This window comes from Lygodium microphyllum, chromosome 3 (assembly GCF_053477565.2).
Source record: "Lygodium microphyllum isolate KBCC chromosome 3, Lygodium_microphyllum_v1.1.10, whole genome shotgun sequence".
NCBI classification, from domain to species: domain Eukaryota; kingdom Viridiplantae; phylum Streptophyta; class Polypodiopsida; order Schizaeales; family Lygodiaceae; genus Lygodium; species Lygodium microphyllum.
The window spans coordinates 72134350-72160878 of NC_141137.1; the positions used below are offsets into that span (position 1 = coordinate 72134350).

Genomic DNA, 26529 nt, shown 5'->3' on the forward strand with positions numbered 1-26529 from the left:
CAATCAACCTGAGAGTGAGAAAAAGGTAATTCTCACTCTCACAAGATCATGCAAAGATGTACAAACACACATGCATTATCTATTATGCAATGATAAGAACTGATTTCTTTACAATATGAGAGAAGAAAAAGGGGAAATCAGCCTTTCTCCATCGTTGATCAGCAGTACATGGATAGGGCTTGCTTCTTGTAGCTAAAATGGAAGAAAGAGCTCGAGAAGGAGGTGCTGTAATGAATTTACAGGCTTGCTGTCTTGTAAAACAGCAGTGATAGAAGAGGGAATATGGAGGAATTTGATAATGGGGAAGTGGGGGATGATGATGGGGATGGATGGGGCCAGTTTCTGGCTATCTGTGGGTGCTGTACATGAGTTTACAGCAAAGAAAAATGATGATCAATGAAGAAAAACGAGCTCTTATTTATAGGAGAGGGGAGAGCTAGTACAAAAGGGGAAAGTGGAGTAGCACAAGACAAGTGTCCAGCCACATGTCATGAGATGTGACAAGTGGTGGGACACTTGGAAACTTGTGTGACAAGTGTCTTGACACTTGTCTCTTCTCTATGGCCTTCCTTTTTGGGTTGAATACTGTCAAGAATAGAAACAACCAAATTTAGTAAGCACAGTCAGAGTACAGAACTTACTATTTTTAGAATGACATCCCTATTTTTTAGGACTAGCATTTTTAGGCTAATTCGAGGCTCCTAAAATTTAGGGACCTCCTAAAATTTAGGGATCTCCTAAAATTTAGGGACCCCCCCAATATGGGTATCATATGAAAGCTTTTTCCGTGTACATCGCAAAAATGGTATCCGAATCTTCATTTGACTTTCCTATGCAAAGAAATGTGCATTTCAAGCTTTCAGCCCACACATGCACATTATACAAGCATTTCATGATCATGCCATCTTGTTGATTGTAACTGTCTGTTCTGGTGGATCTAGCCCACACTTCAAGGCATCAATCCTTTCTGTGTGCGAGTCTAACCCTGATATGCGTGAGTTCTAGTCACAGGCGCCCAATCGGGTCATATAGGTGGAAGTGTGAACTATCTTTTCTCTAACCCACCGCGTGGGTCCACCATAACCTGTGACCACTCATCAGTGGCCAGCTCCAATGCACTTTTCTTTATATCTAATTAGTGCAAAGGAAATAAATTTAATAAATCATTATATAGACAAATTAATGAAAAAGGATACAAATTCTGTTTCTATAGAGTTGTGACAACCTCTCTTGAGCCCACGACACTTTCAACATAGTATCAGAGCTTTAGGCTCTTGATTCCTAACACGGGCAAGATCAGAGTTGATGTATTGTGTTTTGGCTCATCATTGTTTCATGCATTCATGTGTGTTGTTTTTGGATTTGTGTTTCCTCGTTGTGCATAAGCTATTATTTGCCAAAATTTGTGTTTCTTATCTTGAGACTATCGTGTTTTGGCTCATAGACTTGGGTTTTGGTCATACTTGCATTTTGAGTATCAGTGCCCAAGCTCTCATGTGTCGTGAACCTTTGTGGAGTCTTAATGCAGGTCTTTGGATCAAAACTCGCACTGGCAGCCATAGATGTACATTCTCGGAAATGATGTGCTCGATCATGTGGCATGTGAACAAAGGGTCTGTACCAGTGGTGCTTGCATTTGGTACAACCTCTGAGCTGCCATTTGGGCTTGGTGTGGCTGGCAATTGAGCATTCTATGTCAGAACTAGTGCATCACTCGATTGCTCCTTCATCACCTTGATCACATTGCTCTGCCATGTTGGCCTCATTGATGTGGATGACTTCTCACATTGTGAGCCTGGTGTCAGCTGTGTTTGACCGTCAGTGTACAATGCTTCTGCCATTGACCTTTAGGGGTCACAATTAACCTCTTTTTCTACTTCATTTTAAATGCAAGCAAAAATGTTACCTTACATAGGCACAAACACAATAAAAGAGTTAGTTTATTGACTTTATGTTGCATTAACTTGAGTTAGAGTGACCCTCTTCAATATTTTGAGTGGTTGGCTTTGCATCCCATTTATGGCACACATAATTTTCATTCCTCTTGATCTTGATCCACTGTTTGGGAATCGCCATTGGCAATTTATTAACTTCTTGGTTTTTGCACAAGGATTTCTTCAGTTTGATTTTAGGCACACCATCCAACTTGTTCAAGGCATGGAGGATCGTTCACCATGGAGAGGCTGTTTGTGCTCCTCAAGCTCTTTACCTACATTGGCTTCAAGTCTTTCTCATGAGGTGCTCTTTGTGCTACCTACAGTGGAGCATCCTGTGGACAGATGTATCATCGTGACATCCATCTCTCATTCAAGAATCAAGAGTAGGTGTCCATCTCACATTGCTCATGGTTGGTGTACTATTTGTGGAGGGTTATGCATTGGCAAAGGCACCTCTTGCTGCACTCATCTTTGTTGTGGAGTTATCAATGCCTATTGAAGGCCAATTTTAGGCGTGCAGGAATAATGGAAGTTGTGTTGGGGAGTCATGGTTTCTCTCTTGAGTTTTAGTGCTTACCCTTGGGTTGCATGCTGCTGTATTCAGTGATCCTTGTAGCCTCTTTGGGTGCGCCCTAGAGAGTGGACAAGGTCTAGCTAGGTGCACCGTGCGATACATTGTATTTGCAAGATGGGTGGGTGTAGAGTAATGAAATGTGTCAATCTGTGAGATTGGAAATCTCCCATCTTGGTGAAGTAAGAGTGCCATAACCATGAAATTCATAGAGTAGAGTGTAAGCCAAGCTTTGCAACTTGCAAGCCATGTGGTCACCTGAACATTGATCTAGGTCTGATGACTTTTACTCAAGTGGGGTGGAGGTGTTGGGCTTATCAGAGGAGACCTTTGCAGAGACTTGACTGAGATTTAGGAGAGTAGGAGAGGAAAGATCCATTCTGGACAGGTTTCCAAACATTCCATTCCTTGCATACATGGCTAGATTAAGGGAGCAAAATTCAGATGATCAAATCAGTGCGACCCCAACTACTGTGCAACGTTGGTACAGATAGGGTATCACTCAACCTTTCTTGGCATTTGGGAGGAGATCTGAGGAGAACTTTAGAACAAGAAAGATTTAGATTCTTTCTTTGGATTGTAGCACGGAGGAATCTCATAGCATATTTTTGGTTTGACTTTGGAAGAGTTTTGGGTGCATGTGGGAGATGCGGAATGATTGAGGAGACTTAGATATACTTCATTTGGGATTGCCCTGGAGCATAGGAGATTTGGAGAAGAATTCTTAGATTGTTCTTTCAGGGCATGCAAGGATAGATGATAGCGACTTGGGCTATTATGGCATGAACTACAAATAGGATGAACATGTGGATATGAAAATTTTCAAGGGAGCATCTCTTATTGTCACGAGGACATGAAATTTTATTGCTTTTCTTAGCTTTTGATTAAAAGTTAATCAACTGTGCTAAGGTGACTTGTACATGTGAGGTATAAGTCAATTATTTTACAATATGGGAACCTAGGACTCCAAAATACAAGTTGCTACCAAAGGCAACAGTTGTAATACGTTATATTTGACAAGTACTAGGTGGTACCCGATGTCAAATTTGGGCGTAGACCAATTTATTGGCCCCTTATGTCAAAGGTGATATCAGAGACTAGACATTAATTAATTTATTAATGCCAGTCTAAGGGCTAATAACTACTCAGGGATACTTGGAAGATAAATTGGCCTAGCCAATTTAATTATTGGTTGGTAAAATTAAATTTTTGAGCGCTAGAATAATTATTGAAACAATTTTCAGAATTAATGTTATGAAAATTGATTTAGTAAGCTTGATAATACTGGAAAATGGGATTAGAAGGCTGCCACTTGGTAGAACTTGCCTTTGCAAGTGGAAAAAACGTTTTTGGGGGTTGGTGGAAGCCTATTTCAGCCCCATTGTGAGAGAGAAGGAGGCTGTTAGAGAGTAAGGAGATGCTAGTGATGTGATTTGCAGCCACCAGAGACAAGTCCTATAGTAGGTGATAGTAGTTTGGAGCCCTCAAGGTGTAGATGACTACAACCCAAGGCCCTTCTAGTGTAGGTGATAGAATACAGGAGGGGCTAGTAGCCTTTGTGGTGGTTCTAAGTTGTAGGTGACAGCTTCCATATCTGTTTGAGTAGGGTAGTAGCAAATTTTCAGCCTTTGTTGCGATGAAACTCTGAAATTTCTTTCTATAGCATTCTCTCTCATCCTACAGCCATCTCTGAAGTCATTTCACCAAAATCCAACCATTTGAGTTATCAGAGGTCTTTGGAGATATTGGAAAATCTCTGTTGTAAACCCTAATTTACAACATAAATTAGAGTTTGATAACCACCTCGAGATGTGTGCTTAGAATTAAAGGCCTAGGACTTGAATTCCAATGGTTGAAATTAAAGAATTTCAGGGAGATTCAAGAGGTCAGCCAACCCATATTAGATTTCAGGCTTAATTTATTTTTCAGGAAGTAGGGTGAAGGCCAATCCGAACCAAGGGGCAAATTGGTTTGAAGGTTTGCTGGTCATTTATGACAGCAAGAGGCACTTGGATTAGGAGAGGAAATCATAGAATCTTAGTTATACTCTATCCATTTGCAATAAAAGCTAAAGGAATTCTGCAAGGGGCGCCATTTTTAGGGGCAACAAGTTGTCCATTGTCCAAGATTAAAGTGGTACAGTGTGCATTTCAATTTATGTGAATTTTAGGCTTGTTGTAATTAGTGCCTAATCAAGTTATTACCACCCTCTCTAAGAAAGGCTGGTTTCGCTTGTACTTCATACTTCAGCATGAGTCATCCACACTCCAGATTTCACCAAAATGGAGCGTATTGCAGGAACTGCCACAAATTGAGGTGAATTTCATGAATTATTGGTACATCTGCCATGTGGACAGCAAGCTGCATCAAGACTATTGATCAGCAGCACACATGTCATGTGATCAAGATGGATGTAGAGGAGCACTAACAACCGGGTATTAGCTTCTTGATGAGATCAAGGAGCGTGCCTTGATGTATGCCATGTTGTCTAATTAGCAACTTTTGAGAGCTATGCAAAGGGAAACCCTAAGAACTGTATAAGCAATGTGGGATGACTTTCAATTCCATGATGTTGCCTTTGTTTGGGCTAGAACAAAGAATCAAATGAGCAAGGGGTCCTTGAGAGATCATATGAAGTAGAGCAAATTACAGGTGTCAAAGTTACAAGTCCATGGACAAAGGCATGGTGTGTTTCCATACCGGATGATCTCTTTTAAGACAAGCATTTTACTCAAAGAGTATAAAGAAAAAGTTTTGCAGCACAATAGCAACTTTTTTTGAAAGCTTCTTCTTTGACCTTTCTTAGAGATGGAGCTGTTCACAAGCTTCTCTCAATAGGGGTATCACACCTTTCCAACCACGGATGGGCTCTGGAGGGTTACTTAGATTTTGGGAGATGGTCGTTTGTTCCTCAGTAAACTTTTAACATTTGACAATGCAAGTGAGCACACACAAATATGATAGGAACAAGAAACTCAAAAGCATGCAATTATGAAAATGAGTATCACCAAGTGTGCTACTTTTAAAAGATAAAGTAACCCTAGCTGGGCACATATACATGCATGGGGGAAAATATTTCCTAAAGAGAGACAATACATGGTGGTCGTAAGTGTGTCCACACATATCACTACTATAACATGGGAACAAATTCTCCCTAGGAATGATGAGGTAAACATGTGAGCTTGCATGAGATTTACAGGGTAAGTGCCCAACTCTGGATTGTGATCAATCTACAAAGGGGAATAAGTGTAAGGCTTTGCGAAAAGCTTCAACTTTTGATAGGGAAAAGCCAATGTGAAAAGGTCTGCACCATTGTCCCGTATTGGCAGACAAGGCAAGCTCATCTTCCTTGCAAAGAATGTTATACCCTATATTCACCTTAACAACTAGATGTGGGCACAATCCTTGTTAAGCCATGAGACACATAGTAACCAAGATGGTCAAAAGCAACTACTAGACACTAGATGTCATAAGAACTAGCCCAATATGAATCTGAAAAGGCACACAAGTTTTGGCACCAATGATCTGCCCTTAAGAAAAAAAATAAATTCAAAGTGCCTAGTGTCACTTCAAATAGTGAAAAATTATTTTAACTACTTGCCAATGCTTTCTACCTAGGCTATGCATGAACCTATGTATCATGGAACTGCAAATTGGATGTCAGGCTCATAATTCATACATAGGTGAGGCTTTCACAGCTTGCAAATAGAGAACAACCTCGAAGTAATCCCCCACATCATGATTCATGAATACTCAGATGTTAACCTATCTTCATAGGTACTCTATGCAGATATATATTGTTGCAAGCTTGCAAAACTGAATGCCCAAGCTGAAATCTGACATTTCACAGGCTGAGTTCAATTCAGCCTTGAAGTTTATAATATATCTTCCATTTGACCGAGTAATCCAGCTTTTCATCAACATACAAGACAGTGACCAAGAATTCATCACCATTTCTCTTTACGTAGAGGGTATCCTCATGTGCGGTCAAGTATACAAGTGACACACATGATAATCTCAAGCCGAGATACATGTGATGCGGCTCTTGACCATACGTTTGTTGAGCTAAGAAATGCATTACATGTTGATTAGCCTCTTAAATAGCCCCAAAACATGCTTATTTAATGAAAAATACAAAAATGCGAGAATTCATCACCATTCCTCTTTACATAGAGGGCATCCTCATGTGTGGTCAAGTATACAAGTGACACACATGATAATCTCAAGCCGAGATATATGTGATGCGGCTCTTGACCAAACGTTTGTTGAGCTAAGAAATGCATTACATGTTGATTAGCCTCTTAAATAACCCCAAAACATGCTTATTTAATGAAAAGTACAAAAATGGTGTGCAATTCGAGAGTTTTTCTGTGAAACCCTAATTTGGGAAGTTCCATCCACATCTATAAATAGACAAGTTGCCCCCATTTAGTCTTCATCCTTTTGTGCAGGTTTCTCACTCTTTGTGTAGATTTCAGCCATCAGCTACCTACCATTTACCGTCTAGCCATCGCAGCCCATCACCATCCAGCCCTCGGCGATCTGTTTTCAGCCATCACCTTGCTATTTGGATGTCTCTATTTGTTGTGTCTGGTAGCACCTGATCAATGTGCGCTTAGCATCCGGTGCCAAGCAACAGGCTGCTGCCATCTCTCCCACTAGGCAACTGCTGCAGTACCTAGGTTTTTGCTGTCCAGTAGGCCGCCTACATCAGCAAACACCTCTTTTGTTGTCACCTAACAATTCTTTGCCTCGGGCGATCAGTTTCCAGCCTTCTGTGGTGGTACATTGCTGCGTCTACCAAATTTCAGCCTCCGACTGCTATGTTTTGTGACCAGCTTGTTCCCCTTTAGTATTCCGCACTCTCATCTCCGACTGGTGGTCACAGTACTTGGGATCTATCTTTGGTGGATGTTACTCTTCGACACTACTGCTCTGCCCTGGTGGTCACAGTACTTGGGATCTATCTTTGGTGGATGTTACTCTTCGACACTACTGCTTTGCCCTTGGGCACTGTTTACACTCTTCATTCATTTATAGTTTTCATTCACTTCAAAGTTGTTTTCTTTCTCTCTCCTTCTGCTTGTGTTTGTTTCTGTGTTTGAGTTTTGAGTTTTACTTTTAGGGTTTGAGTTTTGCACATTTGTGTCTTTATTGTTGTATTTCTATCATCGTTGTACACTTTGTGTTTCCTTAGTGCATACCCTAATAGGTGCTCCACAATTTTCTTCATATGGTATCAGAGCTGGTGCTCTTGTAAAGAGTATCTTGTGGATATTGTGGAGTGCTAGGTTGTGCGAGACACACGAACAACTCGTAACCGAATCACAATGTCTCAATCACCTTCTTCTTGAGACCCCATGATGTTTTATTAGGCTTCTCCATTAGAGGAGGCCTTGAGGAGGCTGTTGGGTATTTCACTCACGCCTCACTTACGCCTACACTCACATTGGAGTATCGGTGATTAGTAGGACACTGGGGTACTTTTTACTCTCGGTAGGAGAGGTTTTTCCCCCAGACTTATGGTATTATTTCGTATGTGCTTATGACACACGCTTACGGGCACTTACCGTGTTCGGGTGTGAACACCCCTCTACAACCCTAAGGTTTAAGGGTTGTACCTTGTACTTTCAGTTGACACTTTTTCAGTCTATTGCATTGGGTGTCGTGCTTCACTCTCTACTGTCTACTGGTTTTCTGTGCTGAGCTTCGATCTTGTCCTCCCTCACATTTGGTATCAGAGCATTGGATTTGCTCTGCTTAGCTCCGGTTCTGCCCAGCTCCGCTCAGCCTCCGGGAGCTTCTTGCTCAGTTCAACTTTGCCTTGTCTCTGCCCATCTCCTACAGCTTCTCGCCTTGACAGTGCCCCGCCACCAGTCCTGTTGCGACCAGCGCCCTGTCGTTCAGCAAGTCCACCAGCGCTAGCTCCACCTGCAACGAACCAGCCCAGGTTGCGTAGCCCTTGTCTGCGCCCTTCCGCCTGGGTTGTGCTGTCCTGTCTGTCCCTAAGTGCACGCCACGTCAGCTGCCTTGCTAGCCCAGTCTGAAGCGCCACCAGACGTCAAGTTGTCTGTGCCCTTATCCCTGTCCTCTGCCGTCAGTCGCTTCGCCCGCCTAGCGCCGCCCTTGCATGCACACCGTTCGTGTTTCAAGACGTCAACCTCGCTACTCATCACCTGCCGACTGTGCCGTCAAGCTCGCCACTCGTCTGACCCGTCGACTGTGCCATGAAGAACGCGACAGTCCGTCTGACATCTGCTGCCCGACAACACGTGATAAGCGCCGCCAACTCCAGCCTCCGACGTCAGCAACGTTAACCACTCCCATACCCACCTGTCATCAGCGACGATTCATCGTTTCCAAGGTAAAATTTTTAAAATTTTTTACATTTTTTCTTCTAGAATTAATTTTTGGAAGAGAGGGTTTCCATGGCACAGGCACAGAGTTTAGGATACGTGTCAAGGACACGGTTGATGCAAATTTTTGGGTACATTTATCAGAACCTATTGGGCTTTTATGTTTTTCGGGAACATTGGCATACGCACTGCAGTTACAGTCACTGACAGACTGTTTTGACAAACCCGAGGCAAGGAAATTTTGGGGATTTTGCTGGTACAGTGTTGCTGAACACTGATTGCACGTTGGACTGCGTGCATAACAGACAATTTTGACAGAGTGCACCTCTGTACATTAATTGCAGAAAGTTATTTCTTGCAATTTCTAGAAATTTTCAGATTTCCAGTGAAGTTTTATTTCGACATTGCTCTTTTGCATTTTTTGGTAATTGAAAAATCATGGCAAATCAGGGAGGAGATGTTTTCACCTATGTATCCAAAGAGGACAGATTGGATGGAAATAACTATTCACTTTGATCCTTCATGATGAAGACTGTACTTGTGGCCAAAAATCTTTGGGATTATGTCAGTGGAGAAGAAGCTCAACTTGGAGTTGTGGCTCCAGCTACTCCTCCAGGAGGATGTGCATCACGGGCATCTCAGCCTGCTCCACTTCAGCCACTTCCCCAAAGAACAATAGCTCAAAAAGCATGGGATACACGGGATGCACAGGTTTTGTCATTGATTGCATTGGCAATTCAGTGGTCAATCATTTCCCATATTCGTTCAGCAGCTTCTTCACAGGAAGCTTGGCTAACTTTGGAGCAGATGTTTGTTGGCAAAAATGAGACTCGCATCTCTTTCTTAAAGAAAGAGCTAGAGACATTGAAATGGATGAAGGTGATTTTATTCAGGATCACTTAAACACAATTCAGGACTTGCGAGAACAACTCATGAATGTTGATGAGTACTATTCGGATGCACAGATGATATCCACTACTTTGAACTCATTACCTCCTTCGTGTTTGGCTTTTCATACGGCCTTAAACCTCACCATGAGGATTGCCGCACAGCCAATCACTTTTCTTCAGTTAGTCAGTTTGCTTCTAGAGGAGGAGCATAGGATGCATGCCAACAAAGCTTACATATGGACAAAAGCTGATCATGCCTATAGAGACAATGGCTACTAGATGGAGTGTTTTGCCATGGGGTGAAGGAATGAGCAAGGAGTTGTCAGCTCTTAGCTTTTCTTCATGTCACTCCTCTCCAAAGTTGCAAATGCCTCATCATGGCCACAATATAGAGATGGAAGCCTCCCTTGTAACCTCAAGGATACCTCATGCTCAAGCAACATGGATGAAATATGTGTAAAGCTCATTGGTGTCGATGATGTCTAGGCCCGAAGAGCATTGACAACTCCATCAAATTGTTGGGGAGCTTATAGAGTACAGTCCCCATGAGATGAGCCTTTGGAAGCACGGACTGCATGTGTGAAAGCTGATCCTGCACCTGTGTAACATGAAGTAGGAATGATTGGATGGTGTCCTTCAGTTTGAACTTCATTTGGTGGAGATGACCATAGAGGGTTACAACTTGCATGGTCAATGGAGTCTCATATAACATCTGTAACTTCTCCTACGCATTTGGAGCTACCCGACAGGAGACAAACCACCGGAAGGACCTGAGACCTCTTTAGAGATGCACCAAAGAAGTGCAGAATAAGCACGAGTGTCATCCAACTCCCACGTATGAACTGCTTCCTTGTAGTTGTCATGAACCCGAAACCTGATCATCTAGAATAGGATTTGGCATCTTGGGATGCATAATAGCTCCTGAAACCACATACCTCAAGTGCTTTTGCACAAACCATGCTTTCATAATGGCACTCTAGGTTAGATAATCAGGGCTATGGAGCTTATCATCAGTTGAGCAGCAGGGAGGTGCCATTGGAGGGGATAATAAGTGAACACGATGAAAATAAAAGATACAGAGAGAGTACAGCCCAACCCAACACAAACTACAGTTAGCACAAGTTCACATGCAATGAATAGGAGAGCTGATCACAAAATGACAGCTGTTAACAGGGAAAATCTGATCAAAATGCAGCCAACAGAGGGTTAGAAGGACTGCTTATGCCCAGAAAACACTGCTGGAAGCCTGCAAATAACTGTTGCCCAGCTTGCAAACAAGGGGTATTTTGAAAGTGCAGGTGCTGAACAAAAAAAACACAGACGGTTTAGGCAATAAATGCAGCAGAACAGTAAGAAACAGGTGAGGGAAGCCCTACTGAAGCAAAATGGAAGCAGCTGTGAGCAAAACACAGGTTGCTGATGTCAAAATGCCGGGTTTTGAGGACTGAAAAGTGGCCGATTTGCAGCAGAAACTGGTCACCTGGGCGGCAGCAGTCAAGGGACTGATCAGCAAGGCAACAGTGTGAGGGCAGACTGGCAGCAGCAGAAAGCAGCACCAAGATCCCAAATACAGACATGTGATACCATGTTAGAAGTGGGTGCAGTGATGGAAGTGTGAGAGTTTGTTGTAATAGACTGCATGACACAAGAGAGGAAAGAGAGACTGCAAAGAAAGAGAACACTGCAAAGAGAACTCAGAAGAATGCTCAGGAAATGGAATCGATATACCAAAACATGATACAGTCAAATACAAGAGTGAGTCACCGGTCGAGTGAGCATTGGCACTGGCTTTCTTTGTCTGGCATGAACTGTAGATGTTACACTATGCTGAGACAATTGAGGAGGAAGCCCCAGCCTATAAATAGGCTCTACCCATGAAAAAGTTGGCCAGCCAAAATAATACTATAATAATCAGGTTGGTTGGCCAGCACAAATAAATGCCAATAAAATTGGTGCCTAAATAATAGGCCACACGAAAGCTGGAAAATCATGTGCCCAACCCATTGATACACACACACTCATACATGAACTAACTAATTTCTCACAACATCGTGTCGTCTTGATTGGAGACTTGTTGTTTTCTGTTAGTTACACCACTTTGCTAGATGTATATGGCACTATGCATTGGTGTTTTATCCATAGGTACCAGGACTGGAGAACAGGAAACTAGGGATGTGAACAGGGAATGTGATAAGAATGGCGGGCCCTATTCTTAGATGGGACATGAAAAAATAGGTATCTCACATCCATCCAGAAATGCATTGAACTATTTAGGGCTATACTCACCCCTCAATCAAAACAGAGGATGCCCATTTTACATCCTAATACATTTCAGCCATAGCAACGAATTTCTGAAGTACATTAAAACATCAACTTTTTTCTTTCAATGGATATACCCATATAGATCTATAGTGGTCATCAGTAAAAGTTACTGATACAAATAGTTAACAAATGTAGTGTGCTCATAGGAGCGCATACATCTCCATGACCTGACACCATATCATGTTTATGTAGACACACTAAACTTCTAAAATTTAGATGACTAAAAGTGCATGTTGAAGCTTTGTATCAAATTTTGCATGCATATCTGAAACTGATATGTTGCATCATCAATAATCTTCCCATATGCACTGAGTCTATACAAAACATGTCATAATGAATCAAATGCAATAATGGCAGATCATGAAAGTATATCATCATCTACAAGCTTGACTATTAAACTAATCTCAATAATTGTTGAAACTGATAGCAAGCTCTTCTTGATCCTAGTACATATAATATATTTGAAAGTGTTTGTAGTATCATTAGGAACAACAAGAGCATTATCTGGAACTCCTTGAAGAGGATAAGAGGTGTTAATGGCACACGTGCAATATTTCCTACAGGAACTGCTTTCATTGATGAGAACTCTCACTGAGAAATGACGTGCTTGCTACCACCACCATCAAAGTGTTAAACATATTGCAATTCACATGCATACATCATGCAAATATGGGTCATAGCAGCATTGCGTGTTAAAATGCCCATTTTGCATCTTATGGAAGATTGACGGATTCTACATGTGATGGTGAGGCATCTATAGCAGCCATATTTGCCTCTTTCTTCTTAGCTTCCTTTAGGTGACAACAATGATGGTCGACTACATCCAAAAAAATCGAGGTAACCTTGTTGCACGTGAAAAGCCCCCAAAATGCTATATTAAGAACTTGCTTCTCTTATGGCAATTTTTCAAGATGAAGAAGAGGAAACCTTTCCTATATGCTGCAGCTGCTGCTTCTATCAATACAAAAGATTGCTCTAATACTATCTTTTAGATTTAGGGTTAGGTTTGCAAGAATACATACATACACATACAAGAAGGACATCAAGCTCAAGAGCACACAATCCAGAAGATGAGTATTACTAAGCGTGCCAAGTTGAGGGAGAAAGACAAATATAGCGTGTTTTCCTCTTGTGTCCAGTCTTTAGTAATAAGCTTCTGAACCTTCTTTTTCTTAATTCAATCTGTCCAGAAAAGGTGAGTTTTAAAAGATGTTTGTTGCATAGACATACAGTCTTGGTGTGTAACATGCTGAAGGAAAATAAGGCTTAAGTTCCTTTTCAGACAGGTTCCACTTTGAAATGTTCTAGAGTTACCTGCCATGTTATGTATCATTTGCCATCTGTCTTGGATGTGTGTACTGCATGTAATGTCTGCAATCTTTAAAAAGAAAGCATTTGGCGAATTGCCTTGGTTGCATCTGCTCTCATGTGAACATTGGTCAGGCTTGGAGAATGGGGTGATCATGTGACACTTCAGGCTGCTGCAGATCATGTAAGTAACCTCTTTTATGCAGTAAAAGTTCACTTTTTAGATCCTGTAGTAAAAATCTAGTCATTTATGCTGATTGGCACTCTTTAAATGCTGTTTATAGTTCGGAGTGAGAATAGGGCTTGTTACATCCTTCAAAGACACTTGCTATATAGAGATTATTCCAAAATTATCAAAGCAAACATCTGGTAAGGATCTCACCTTTTTAGACATTTGAAATGTGATTAGTCCTCTGTCGATATATGAATATTGTTTCTAGCTCCAGAAAATTATGGTACGGAAGTACGGAAGGCTGCATTATAGTAATTTCTGCACATTAGCAGTTGTCTACAGTGATGCATGCAGTTGCAGGTTGATATTCAAAGCATTTAGTTTTGAAGTATAACAACAAACCAAAATATCCATTTTTCTCCTCAGGTTTGTGAGGTTACAGTATAAGTGTGTGTGCGCGTGTGTGTGCATAAGTTTGCAGAGCTGCTAGCTGTTTGGTATGCACAATCACATGTATATAATTATGCACGGTAGATTTGTGTGTTCTAGATGCCACTAAATGAGCATAGGGGTCATTGGTCAGATGAAACATAGAAAAGGAGTGAGACTGTGTTTGCAGCAGAGAAAAGTTGCATGAGTGGCTGTTTGAACGAGAGAAAAGTTGCAAGACTGGCTTGTTCAGGGAACGAAACAGAAAGGGATAAACAGAAAAATGGCACATTCTCGGTTCTCCCTCTGCTGTCAAAGTCATACTTATCTAGACAATAGTCCTGACATACTTTATTTTGGACTGCTTTATTATGGATTAAAATCAACAGTTTTCAAGTCATGGAATCGTTCATTTTCAGCAACTAGTGTGGGAGGCAGACCAATTTCTTATAACATCAGGGTTTCTTTAGGGTGAGGTTTGTTAAAAAGCAGGAAAAGGCTGAGAGAAAAGGACTGTCTTTTTCCCTTATAGAAAAAGAACTGAAAATTTTTGAGGAAATAAATTGTCACCTACTCTCCCCCTCACCAAGCTTATACTGTCCATCCAGCATGCTTGATAGGTTTTAACCAAAAAACTCAAACCGAAGGCATAACTCAAATTCAAATCTCATGGCTAAACCCCAGTTTCAGATTTAGGACAGAGCCTTACGAGTTGCTACTAATTGGTTTTGTTAAATGTTCGATGGGGCTTTGACAAATGAAAGCTCTTGTAAGAAGCAACCTTGTAAATAATGGGGTGGCCCACTAAACCTTTAGTCTTAACAATGTTGTATCAAAGTTTTGCTTTCATTGTAAGGCCCCTTTTTGTAGTGAAGAAAAAGACTTCAAGATTCCATTCTAAAGGCCTCCCTATTGTTTAACACTTGGGCACTGCCCAGGAGTATACTGATATTGTCAAATTGGCTGCCAACTGTAATGATGGATGCCTAAACCTGGTTATGCTGTCATAACCTATAACCCTTTCCCTTATGTACCATTGTCTCTTCAACAATGTCCTCAGCTATAAAGGTGGGAAACCTGCTCTTCAAACTTGGAACTGATTACCAAGCAGGCTCTATCTCAGGAAGACCCTTCCACTTTTTCAATTACTCTGGATGGATAGTGTGATGTGAATCTTTGATCAAGACTCAAAACATGACATGTTTTCGTTTTTGTTTTTTGTTCTTTTTTTTGGGGGGGTCATTTGAGATTGAAGGAGATCTACTTACAGAAAGGTAACAATTAAACAGATGTCTATGATCTCATTGATACACACATCTTATCAACAAAAAACCTTAGACAAAGAGTTACATTCATTGCACATTATTGCAGAGATATATCCATTCTCATAAATGTAGCAGAAAGGTAGCAAGCTTTGGAATCATCTTTCCAACATTTCCACACAATACCACAATTGTATTAGATCTTACAAAAGAATCAAGTAACAATTCCAAAGAACATGAAAGCAATTTCAGCAATATCTAGAGCAAATAGTAGAAAATAGTCAAATATATTTTGAACATATAAAATAGTCAAATAAATCTGGACATAGTGCTCATATAACTTGGCATTCTAACCAATGAGTACAAATATGCAATACAAACAGCAAGATTGATAATCCTTCTACAAAGAATTTCATTCGATAGAAACACAATTGACTTTTCCAAGAAACGTATAGACTTATGGGGAGCAAACATGGATATCCAATTTTGTGGAATATTCAAATTGAAACCAGCTTGCCTCCTCCAAAAGGGTGGTAATTGACTTGATTATATACTAATTATAGAAAAAGAAATAAATTCAAATAAACTGAAGTACAGATGTTACCTATTAATCTTGGACTGCTAACTCTTGATTGGCCCCAAAACTGGTGCCCCGTGTGGTATTTCTTTAACTTGTATTGCAATTGTCGAAGTACACTGAGATTGCTCCAATCTCCTTTGAAGTCGAATGCTACTTGCTGTGAAAAACAATCAAGAAGCCTTCAGTCTAGTTTGCCCCCTAATCTAGTAGGGGATTAGCCTCCTCTTGACCCTTGGTTAGTCAAAATGAATCCCAAATTCAATTGGGATGGGATAGCCCTCTTGAAATCTTTGAAATTCCTCAAATTTTCAAGTACTATGCCTTCAATCTTCTGGCATGGGACCTAAGGTGGTTGGTAACCCTAATTTTTGTTGTAAATTAGGGTTTATAGCAACAAATACTTCTATTGGCTACCTATGTTAAAGAATAAGAGAGAAAATCAAGTTGCACAATAAACCGTTGTATGTTTCAGAGCTAATCTGACAGCTTCTCCTTCCTCCCTTTGCCCAATATGGTCTCTCTAGCCTCCCACCAGCCTCTTCTCTCTTGCATTGAAAGGTTTTTCCAAGTGGTAGCCTTCTAATTGGATGTTTCAGCCATTTTAACTAATTTCCAGAATGCAATTCTGAAATTTGATTAAATTCTGTCCTTGCCCAAAAATTTCGAAGTACGCATCCACACTTGAAAGTGCACCCTTGATTAATGTCTAAGCCAAATGCAGCATTAAAAATAAATGTCCCCATGATGACAAACGTCCCCTTTGAAATCCTTGCAATCGTCCCCTGATTGCATTGCAATGTGCCAAAAGCCAAAGATACTGCACTAGAATTTCTAGAAGGTATCATAGTAAAACAACATTAGGTACTATTGTTTAACCATGCTACTTCTAAACACTTGCTGAAAATTTTCAGCCAGCATCACCAAAACATAATACACAAAAAGAGTGCAAAACTACTGCTGGAACCTCATGGAATGCTCCCATTACCAAAATATCACAGAAGTAATGACCAAAGAACCATAGTAAATCATAGACTGAGCATGGACCATAGCTGAACTATTGATGGCATCATGCAATACATTGCTGTAGCTTGTCAAAAAAACCAGCTGAATACTATTGATAACTAATGATCATCCACTATAAACCAAGTGGTAACCAACCTTTGATGATCATAATCTACCAACCGCTCCAGCAGGACTGCATCTAGCCGCTTGTATCCCTAAGAGAACTCCAGCGACCTCTCCCTCCTGTGGAAGGCAAGGTCTCTCCAGGCAGCATCGCGTGCTCCTACTGCCAGTAGAAACACCTCCCATGCCTCCTGCTCCTCCTTGGCCATGCCCTGATAGTTTCTCCCTCTGCCCTGCTGGTCCTCCAAAGCCTCCAGGTTGTTGAAGTCTCCTCCAACAATCCAGGAGTCCACCTCTGGGAGTCCTTTCGCGATCTCCACCCAAAACTTGTTGCGTATCCTAACCTCCGTAGGGGCATAGATATTAAGGACTCCAAGGCACGAGTCACCAATATCCAATCTGATCCATAGCACCCTCCTTGCCACTATCGTTCCGTGGTCTCGAACACAAGCGGTAAGACTCTAACCAATAGAGGTGCACACGCCTCCACTCCTACCGTGGGCACCTATGGCGTGCTCCCAGTAAGTGTGCGAGCTGCCTGGGAGTACCTTCCCTACCCGCTGGGCCTGGGTGGGGGTGAGCTTGTGCTCCCGTAGAAGTAAGATGTCGATCCATCCGGCAAGGGCAGGCTGCAACTCCTACCGAACAATCAATTTCTTGGAACCACGTGCCCCACTGTAGTGGAGGCTATTCACATTCCAGGATGCAAGGTGTAAGCTCATGGGGAAACCTATGACTGCCCGAATAGGCATCTGTTCGGTGTGGAGGCTGCTGATGGCGAGGAGGAGCTATGAGGCATGCAGGTACGCTTTACCGTCGGTCTGGACAGCGAGCTCCATTCCCCCATGGTGGCCCTCGGCCGGACCATAGGGGTGATCGAAGTTCCAGGTGGTACTATCAATGCATCTATCAGCCAGGCCGAGAGTCCAGACTCTGTGCACTGGTAGAAACGGGCCGCCTTTGCCAGGGGCCACTCGATCACATCCCTTGGAGCCCTCCATTGTGGAGGGGCTCGAAAAATAATGCTCAAGTGAGGGACCTCGGCACCAGCCCACCAGTTAATATCCATCATGCAACCAAGCCACTGCTGTGCAAACAATGCTAGTCCTTCTCCCATCCACTGGGAGGTGTGGTCCGCCACCTGACTCTTCAACTCTTCCTCTATCTGTGTCGTCGTCTACTTCCCTGAGTGAGAGGACTGAGGAAAACAAGCATAGTTTAGTCCATCGGGTGGTGCTAGTAGATGGACCTTGCCCCCTCCTTGACTTACAAATCACAAAGATCCCCACCTCTAGAGGTAGTGGGAACTCTCCGTGCTCCGCAACTCTCAAGTAGGACCATGGGCCACTGCGGAAGAACTCTTGTGGCAACAAGTGTACCTATCTCGGGAAAGTGTGACGGGCGGCAGGGGTGGATGAACTGGTGGCTGTATGGGAGGGGGAGGATTGCTGGTGCGAAGAGGATGTAGGCTTGTGTGACTTATCACCTCCTGTGGGAGGAGGGGGGATGGGTCTAGGGGGGATTGCTTGAACCAAGTGCGGATCAGGGGGAGTGCTCGAGATGGGAGGTGGTGGGGGGAAGGATGATCGAGGGATAATGGGATGGATGAAAGTACATGGCGGGTATGGGGGGGGGGGGACTGGTGGTCCTGGAAGTGGGGGGCTGCGGGCCAGGGTTAGTGGGGGGGGTGCATGGGATGTGGAGGGCGGTGGGTGTGGGGGCTGTGGAGACTCAGGAGAGGTAGTCCGTGGCACGGGTGGTGGATGTGGGGGGTTGCAGTCTTGCCGGGTGGGGCGGACAGGGGGGGGCTGTGGAGTGCTTTGCCGAGGGGGCTTCACATACTCACCTACTCCCTGCTGCCAAGGCTGGGTCTGAGATGGTAGCTGCACCCCCTTTGCCGTCTCCCTCTTTGTCGTCTCTGGACCCGTGTGAAGCCATCAGCGTCCACCTGCGGGCCTGTTGGTGGAGCCACCTTGGCTCCAAAACGCGTGCAACCTACTGCTTGATGCCCAAAGTCGTGGCAACACAAGCACTGCCCTGGCTGCCCTGTCACAATGACCTGCTGTCTAAAGGAGTACCCGTCCGCCTCAATCTCTAGGAATTGTGGGATATTCTTGACCTCTTTCATTGCCACCCGTACCTTTGGGACTCCTGCAACAACTGTCACTGCATCCGCGAAGGATGCGGGAAGGATAGTGCCGAAAAGCCGTTCAAAGTCTTCCACCAATTGGCGATACTCAATCTCCAGGCCGGGGAAAAGAAGGGTGACTGGGTGCCGAAGAAACCTGTTGTGGAGTGCAAACACCTCCAGTAAAGCCCTTGTACCAGGGGACCATGTGTATGATCCCCTTCGTGGACGCATATGGTAAACTGGCGAGTAACTCGCGAGCTGCGTTCGCCGAGCTAAGCCGGACCATGAAGATCCCTTGGCACAATAGGACCGCCTCCTCAATTTGCGCCAACCCGATGTGCAGCGTGGAGTGTAGCCAGTCCCGAAGCTGGGCCCTGGCTGGGGAATGTCCCACTACCTAACCATAAATCGTTGTTTCCATTAGCTCCAGCTCCTTAGCTCGGACGGCTAAGAGTTGTTCCTCAGAGAGGACTACACGCAAGGTGTTTGACTAGGGGACACTCGTTGAGTGCGCCGGTATCTGACCAAAGGTTTCCATTGCGCGTTCCTCCTGAGAGGACTACCAATCACGTTGCAGTGCTACCTAGGGGGGGAGTTGCTGTAGATGGAGGGAGCAACTGGAGGGTGGGGGGATCAATGGCAAGAGGGGGGAACACTGCTGTGTTTGCTACGGATGGGTCCAAGGTTGTGGACGGGGGAAGTGCGCCCGGGGGGGGGGATCTGGAGCAGAGGATAGTCTGGGGGGGGGTGGGCGCAAAATGCGGGGGCGGGATGGGCAAGGCGGCAGGTAGAATGGGAGGCTAGGCGGGTGGGAAGGGGTCTTTGGGTGTGGGCAGTCGAGTGTGGCCAGTCGCGTGGGCGACGAACAGGGCGGGGACGGGGCGACAAGGTGGAGCGAGGCACGAATAGGGCGGGGACATGGTGACGGGTTACAAGCAGGGGGCTAGGCGGGGGCCGCAGGCCAAGAACGGGGAGGCACCAGCCAAGGCGATAGGCAGGTCGAGCGCGGGCGTGAGGGAATAGTCAGGGGGCAGGGGTAGTAAGCGACACGACGGCGAGCGGTGAAGTTATATGAGAATATTGATACATTCAAGTTGACAATCAACACTTTTCCGAGTGTACGTCAGGAGATGGATGAGGAGGAGATGATCTTTGCAAAGCTCTATAGAGAGCGTATAGGAGCAGATACTCATATGACACTCACAGTCAACGTGCCCGTGGACGAGGAGTTCGAGTAGGTGATAGCCGGGGCATGGTCATTCAACGCTCTTTGACATGAAGGAGGGGTGATTTGAGTGGCTTGCAGATATATGTGAGGTGAGGCTCTAGTAGCACCCATCCCGTGCCTCATGATGACATCCCCCCCCCACATAGTTAGTGCCTAGAGAGCCATCATTTGATGATGATGGTAAATTCATCAGTGAGAATGAGTATGAGAGTGTCTCATCATTTGACGCCGAGGAGTCATCTTCAAACTCTCTTGATCAGCACTCAGATCTGCCTCATCATAGTGGCATGTGGATACAATGATAGTAGATACAAAAAAGAGAGACACTCTTTTTTGTATCTACTATCATTGTATCCATTATCCATGTATGTACTAGACTCTAGTTGTATAGCATGTTGCGCACAGTGCATGCGACCACGAGGGCATCAACTCCCAAAAGATGGTGTTTCCATATTAAACGTGCATGAATTATAGCTAGCAATTCCTTCTCATAGACCTACAAATTCTTCTTTGCACTATGGAGAATATGGCTCTTGTAGGCCACCTAAATTAAAACAGCCCCAATGCTATTTTCACATGCATCACACTAAATAACGAACGACTTCCTTAGATCAAGCAATACAAGCACATGATTTGAAGTCATCTTTTTTTTTAAAGTTGTCGAAAGATGAAATTTCCATTGTTGTTCACTTAAATGGCACATCTTTCTTTTGCATAGCATGCAATGGAGATGCTATTTCAAAATCTATGGATGTATTTCATGTAGTAAGAACTGTAAAGTTTGTCTACAGAATATCAACACAATCATACGACAAACATACAGACTGATAAAGAAACAGAGTTAGGGTTAGGGTTAATACAAAGACAATGAACATAAAAGATAATCAAATTTGAATTATGAATGAATAGGAACAATGCTCAATGCAACAAACACACTATGCAAGGTGAAAAACTGACCCTTAAACTCGTGTTTGGAGGACCGGGGCAGAGAATATGGGTGGAAAAGTGTGTCGTACTCTGATACATCTTGAAACGCAGTAGGTAGCCTCCAAAGATGTCTGGCAACAGCAGCAAACGCAGCTCAATAATGGCCGGATCAGTGACAGCAGACAAGTAGTTATAGTAGTAATGATTGATGAGTAGTTAGGGAAGGTGAATAGCAAACACAGCAACTATTGATGATATGGCAGCTTAGTGATACAGAAAATCTGAAAAACGCAGCCTTGTTGATGACAGGGAGATCAAGCGACTCCAAAAACAGTAAATGAAGATGTTTATGATGACTTGGCAAGTTCGGTGGTTCCAGGAACAGCAAAATGCAGATCATGCTTGTTGTACAATGCAGCAAATGCAGGAATGAGGCCATGTGGCAGCAGGTGGCAGCCAGAGAAGGTACAGACAAGGTTGCCACATCCAACGGTGTTCGATTAGTATTGTCTGATACTAGTACGGTACTAATGGGACTAAGAAATCTTGGACCTACATCCGATGCTATGTCCAATGAAATTTTTTTAAACATATAATATAAAGTCTATACGCAATGTTTGGACATAAAGCATAGATTTAGAGACTTTACTCAAAAGTACAAAAGAGAGTTGAAATAAGACTGTGTGGATGTTGAGAGAGAGAGGGTGGGTGCATAATGCATTATAATTCGTCACATTGATGATTGTAATTTGTGTCATGTCACATCATGTGTGAGAGAGAAGGGGGGTAGAGAAAGAGAGAGAGAATAGGATAGAGCTATTGAAGAAGCTGTTGCAGAAAAATGGGCAAGAAGACGCGCAAAAAAATGGGCACCTTGATCAGGCAGGCACACAGTTGACACGATGGATGTGCAGGCAGGAAACTTGTCATGGACAAGTTTGGACAGGTGGACAAATTGTACAGGATTGGATGGACTGGATAGATTGGCTTGTTCGTCGAACATAGAGAACCCTATAGACTCATGTCCGATGGCGTTCGATTAGTACTGTCCGATACTACTACCATACTAATGGGACTAATAAATCTTGGACCTACGTTCGATGCTATGTCTGATGAAAATTTTTTGCATATAATTTAAAGTCTATACTTGATGTTTGGACTTTAATCATAAATTTAGAGATTTTACTCAAAAGTAACTACAAAAGAGAGTTGAAATAAGACTGTGTGTGTGGGGATGTTGAGAGAGAGAGGGTAGCTGCATAATGCATTGTAATTCATCACATTGATAATTGTAATTTGTGTCATGTCTTATTAACATGTGAGAGAAAACGCGCACTTTGACCAGGCAAAACATAGTTGGCTGGGCGAACGTGCAAGCAAGGAACCCGTCGAATGGGTTGGATGGATTGTACTAGACGGGATGGATTGGATTGATCAACCTACTTGTCAAACATAGACAACCTTGGGTACAAATTACAGTCCCTTGGCTGGATAACAAGCTGGAAGGTTGGAAACACTCACGAATAGCAACAGATTGGCTCAACAACAAGCACTTGATGATAGGTAGTAGTGGATAGTAGCTTGAACTAAGATATCTTTTGCGAACAGGGTGTGGGCAACAAAGAGGAAGCACTTACAAGCTGTAAAAGCAAGATTGGGCTGAATGATGGGTAGCCTATCTATTTATAAATGATCGGGTCCTCCCAAATTAGGGTTTGCCTTCTAGGATACAAACACTCTCTAGAATCGCTTTTATTTTAATGAGAGTTTTGGTACTTCGATCAATTAAGCTTGTTTTGGGGCTATTTTGAGTGGCTAATTAGCATGTAATGCATTTTCAGCTCATCACCCATCACCCCCTCTCAAGCCCAAAACCTAGAACTAGAAAGAGATTGTGCTAGCTGAAGCCCATATATTTTCCTTTTGCCCAAGGTGTCCCAATGCTGTTTAGTTGAAAACTAAGGCCTATATTTGGAATATACTGCTACAAATCACTATTCTCTCTAGCAATAAAGAAGCTTAGCTAGGGATTGGACAAAGGGTGCATGTTGGCTACACAATGACCTACCAAGACTATAGAGGCAATAGTTATCTCGCTAAGGGAGCCCAAGTCATCACACCAAAGAGGCAAAGTCATCAAACAAAGGGGTGCATATTGGCTGCTTAAGTGACCTATTAGGACTTGTGAAGGTGGATAGAACCATAGCAGACTTTGCTCTCTCTTTTTTCTTTTTGGAAAGGGCTTTTAACTTTGATTTGATGTAGCATTAGGTATAGGTTTTCAATTAATGTTTGTCCTATTGAGTGATCTATGCCTCTAGGGGAAAATAAAGGGATGGTTAAATCCAACATATACGCATCAGATGGAGACCTTCAAACAACAAGGCAATGGCTGAAAACAAGCCGCCCAGGGCTGGATAGTGATGGGCTGTAGTCATGATGGCTTGACAGTAGATGGTAGGTGGTTGATGGCTGAAATCTGCACGGTAGAGTGAGAAGCTTGCACAAAAGGATGAGGCTGAATGGTGGGCATCCTATCTATTTATAGATGTAGAAGGGTGCCCCAAAAAATTAGGGTTTTGGGGGACCACTAAAACTCTCTCAAACCATGTACCAAATTTGCATTTTTTTATTAAGCGAGCGTGTTTTGGGGCTGTTTAAAAATGCTAATCAGCTGTAAAGCATGTTTTAGCTCAACAGAATAAACTACCTCCATCCCCAAAAAATAGAACAATTGACCAAGGTGAATCATCTCGAATGTAGAACAAACCTAGGTCTTTATATTCGCTATGGTAGCAGAATTTGAGCCTGTGAATAAATCATCAACATATAAAGAATGTAGCTGACCCCCCCTTTGTAGTGGTTTCTATACATAAGTTTGGGTCATAAGGGGTAGAATGAAAGCCATGAGTCCTAAGGAACTCATCCATCCTATGGAACTAGGAATGCGGTGCTTGCTTCAATCCATAATGAGGTTTTTGCAAATGAAGGCCTTGTCTTTACAGTCCGGAAAAAGGATATCCAAGAGGCTGCTCCTCATAGACTTCTTCCTCCATCATTGAGTTGCCAAAGAATTTGAATAGGATTGATAATTGTGAATAGGTTCTGTAATTTGGCTCGTTTTATGGCAATGAGGACAGCTATAAACACACTTCTTACGGTAAAAATTTTAATGGTGCAGTTCTTCAAGGTAATACAGATTTCCAATGTCAATATTTGGATCTAGAGATCCTAGGACTACTATCTGTTTTCTAGATGGCATTATAGGATTATTTGGGGATAGTGCTCAGTTTTTTGTCTTTTTAATATCCAGAAAAACTGGACAAAATGAGATAAGATATATTTAAATGCTTGATTTGTTGATATGTTAGTCCTGATAAACATGCAAAATGGAAAATATTTTTAGTATACAAGGGTTTACCTGACCTATATCATGTGAACTTAACATAACCTTCTTGTATAATCATATTTTCCTCTTTTGTCACTACAAATACAAATGTGATATTTCTTTTGAGGAAAAAAAACACGAATCTGATCTTGTAAGATGGTTTATGAGACAGCAGGTAAGCCCAAATATGTCTAATGAGCTTTTGTGAAAACAGCCTTCCCAAATATATACTTAAGTTTCTGGTCAGAAGTTCATTACAACTCGCTCTTTTTAACTTCTGGTAAGTTAACATATTCGGAGTCATCATTTCTTCTCCTATTTCATGTAATGTTCTCTCTTTTTTGTTTCTAAAACTGAGAAGAGATTTTCATTCATTCATGTTTGCATTGGACAGAACTACCTGCAGTCACACAGACAAAGCCAAAGAGAAATCATTGGTTGTTTTAATGATGGCCAATAATGTCCTCCTTCAGGGACATAACGAGAAACATTTGTACAAATAAACTGTAGATGTGACCATGTCATAGCTCTAATTATCGGATTACACCACAATACATAATATTCTGTATTCATGAAGCCTTTGAATGCATCATGACTCCTCCAGAAACTTGATGGTTAAGGTAATGAAGTTAACAAACTTGCTTTCTTTTCTGTTGAGTTAATGACGCTGTTTGATAGTTAATCTGAAGACAAACTTCAGACCTTGACTTTGCACAGCATAGAGCTAGCAGCCTAATATTTCTTTTTCTTGCCAGCAGGTCTCTCTAACTCAAGTATCTGCCCAAAAGAAAACCTTTTAAATTAAAGCTGCCAGTTGGCCATCATACCAAAACAGTTTGATCCCTGCTTCATGAATTTAAGACAGGAGTACAAAACAAGCCATGTCTCCAGCTCACCTACTGGTGGTGGTTGAGCAGCAACTTGGGCTAGTTAACCAATGCATTGCCAGATACAGTCTACATCCCACAAGGTCATTTAATATAAGTGTTACAAAAAGGGAGAATTGAACCCGGGTCAGTGGAACAATAAATAACAACTGGCTTACCACTAGGGTAGCCACTTGATTGAAAGCAGAGAGATAAGAAATTGATCAAACCAAAGCATGCAGAACCAATTATCATAATTCAAAACATGGGTTGATTCCTGAAGCGGTGGCTAATCAGCCTTCCAGCACACATCCCGTAGGCATGCATCTGTACATGGAGTCAAATCATTTAGATCCCTTGGTTCATCGCACGACATGTTAGCAAGGGGACGAATTCTTAACTCTGTCGATTGTATTCATGAATGTGTTTTAACACGTGTACAAGAATTTTAGGGATCCAGCAATCCAAAGAGATGAAGATTGGTTTCAATTATGTAGATGAAATTTAGTCTCATGGTTTGTTTTTGCAAGAGCACAATCTACATGATTTGGCTTGTTTGCAAGGTTTCCTTAATACATATTATATGTTATGCAGGCAACAAGGTTTTTAAGGTACATCTATTGAGTGTGATATGATTTACAGCTGTAGTGGTTGCATACAATGATCCTCATGGACATTCATTATTATGCAAGGCTTTCTTAATGGTAAAGATCATTGCTTCTGTGGGTACTCAAACAGTGTCTGCTCATAGAGCTTCTTAAGAAATCATTGGTGGGAAAATATAATTATCTATGGAGACTTTTTAGTAATTCTTTTGAATATGAGAATAAGTGGGGATCTCTTTTGTGTCATAATGCATCCATGGATTACAAAGGTTCATAGCATCACTGATATAGTCTTAGACATTCTATGCAGCCATTGGGTCAACCCCCAATTTGGATGGGGTTGTATTTTGATTTGCTGACAAAGATTGCAATTGCCCACAAACATTAATTTTGTCTTGTACAATGCATTCCTTTCAAGAAAGGCTTGAAGGG

At 42.5% G+C, this 26529-nt stretch overlaps 1 protein-coding gene across 2 annotated transcripts in view; it reads left to right on the plus strand.

Moving 5' to 3' along the window:
- Positions 1–26108, plus strand: part of LOC148038494 (Cysteine proteinases superfamily protein) — a 62209-nt gene extending 36101 nt beyond the window's left edge. Inside the window, exons 7-11 of one of the 2 annotated variants that reach the window (XM_087672789.1) lie at positions 13520–13568; positions 13669–13753; positions 24841–24906; positions 25021–25246; positions 25382–26108. In XM_087672789.1, coding sequence (XP_087528915.1) covers positions 13520–13568; positions 13669–13753; positions 24841–24906; positions 25021–25073 — 253 coding nt within the window. In that variant the 3' untranslated portion in view covers positions 25074–25246; positions 25382–26108. The remainder of the gene's footprint in view (positions 1–13519; positions 13569–13668; positions 13754–24840; positions 24907–25020; positions 25247–25381) is intronic. The other variant, XM_087672782.1, reaches the window with a different exon arrangement.
- The last annotated feature ends 421 nt before the right edge of the window (positions 26109–26529 follow it).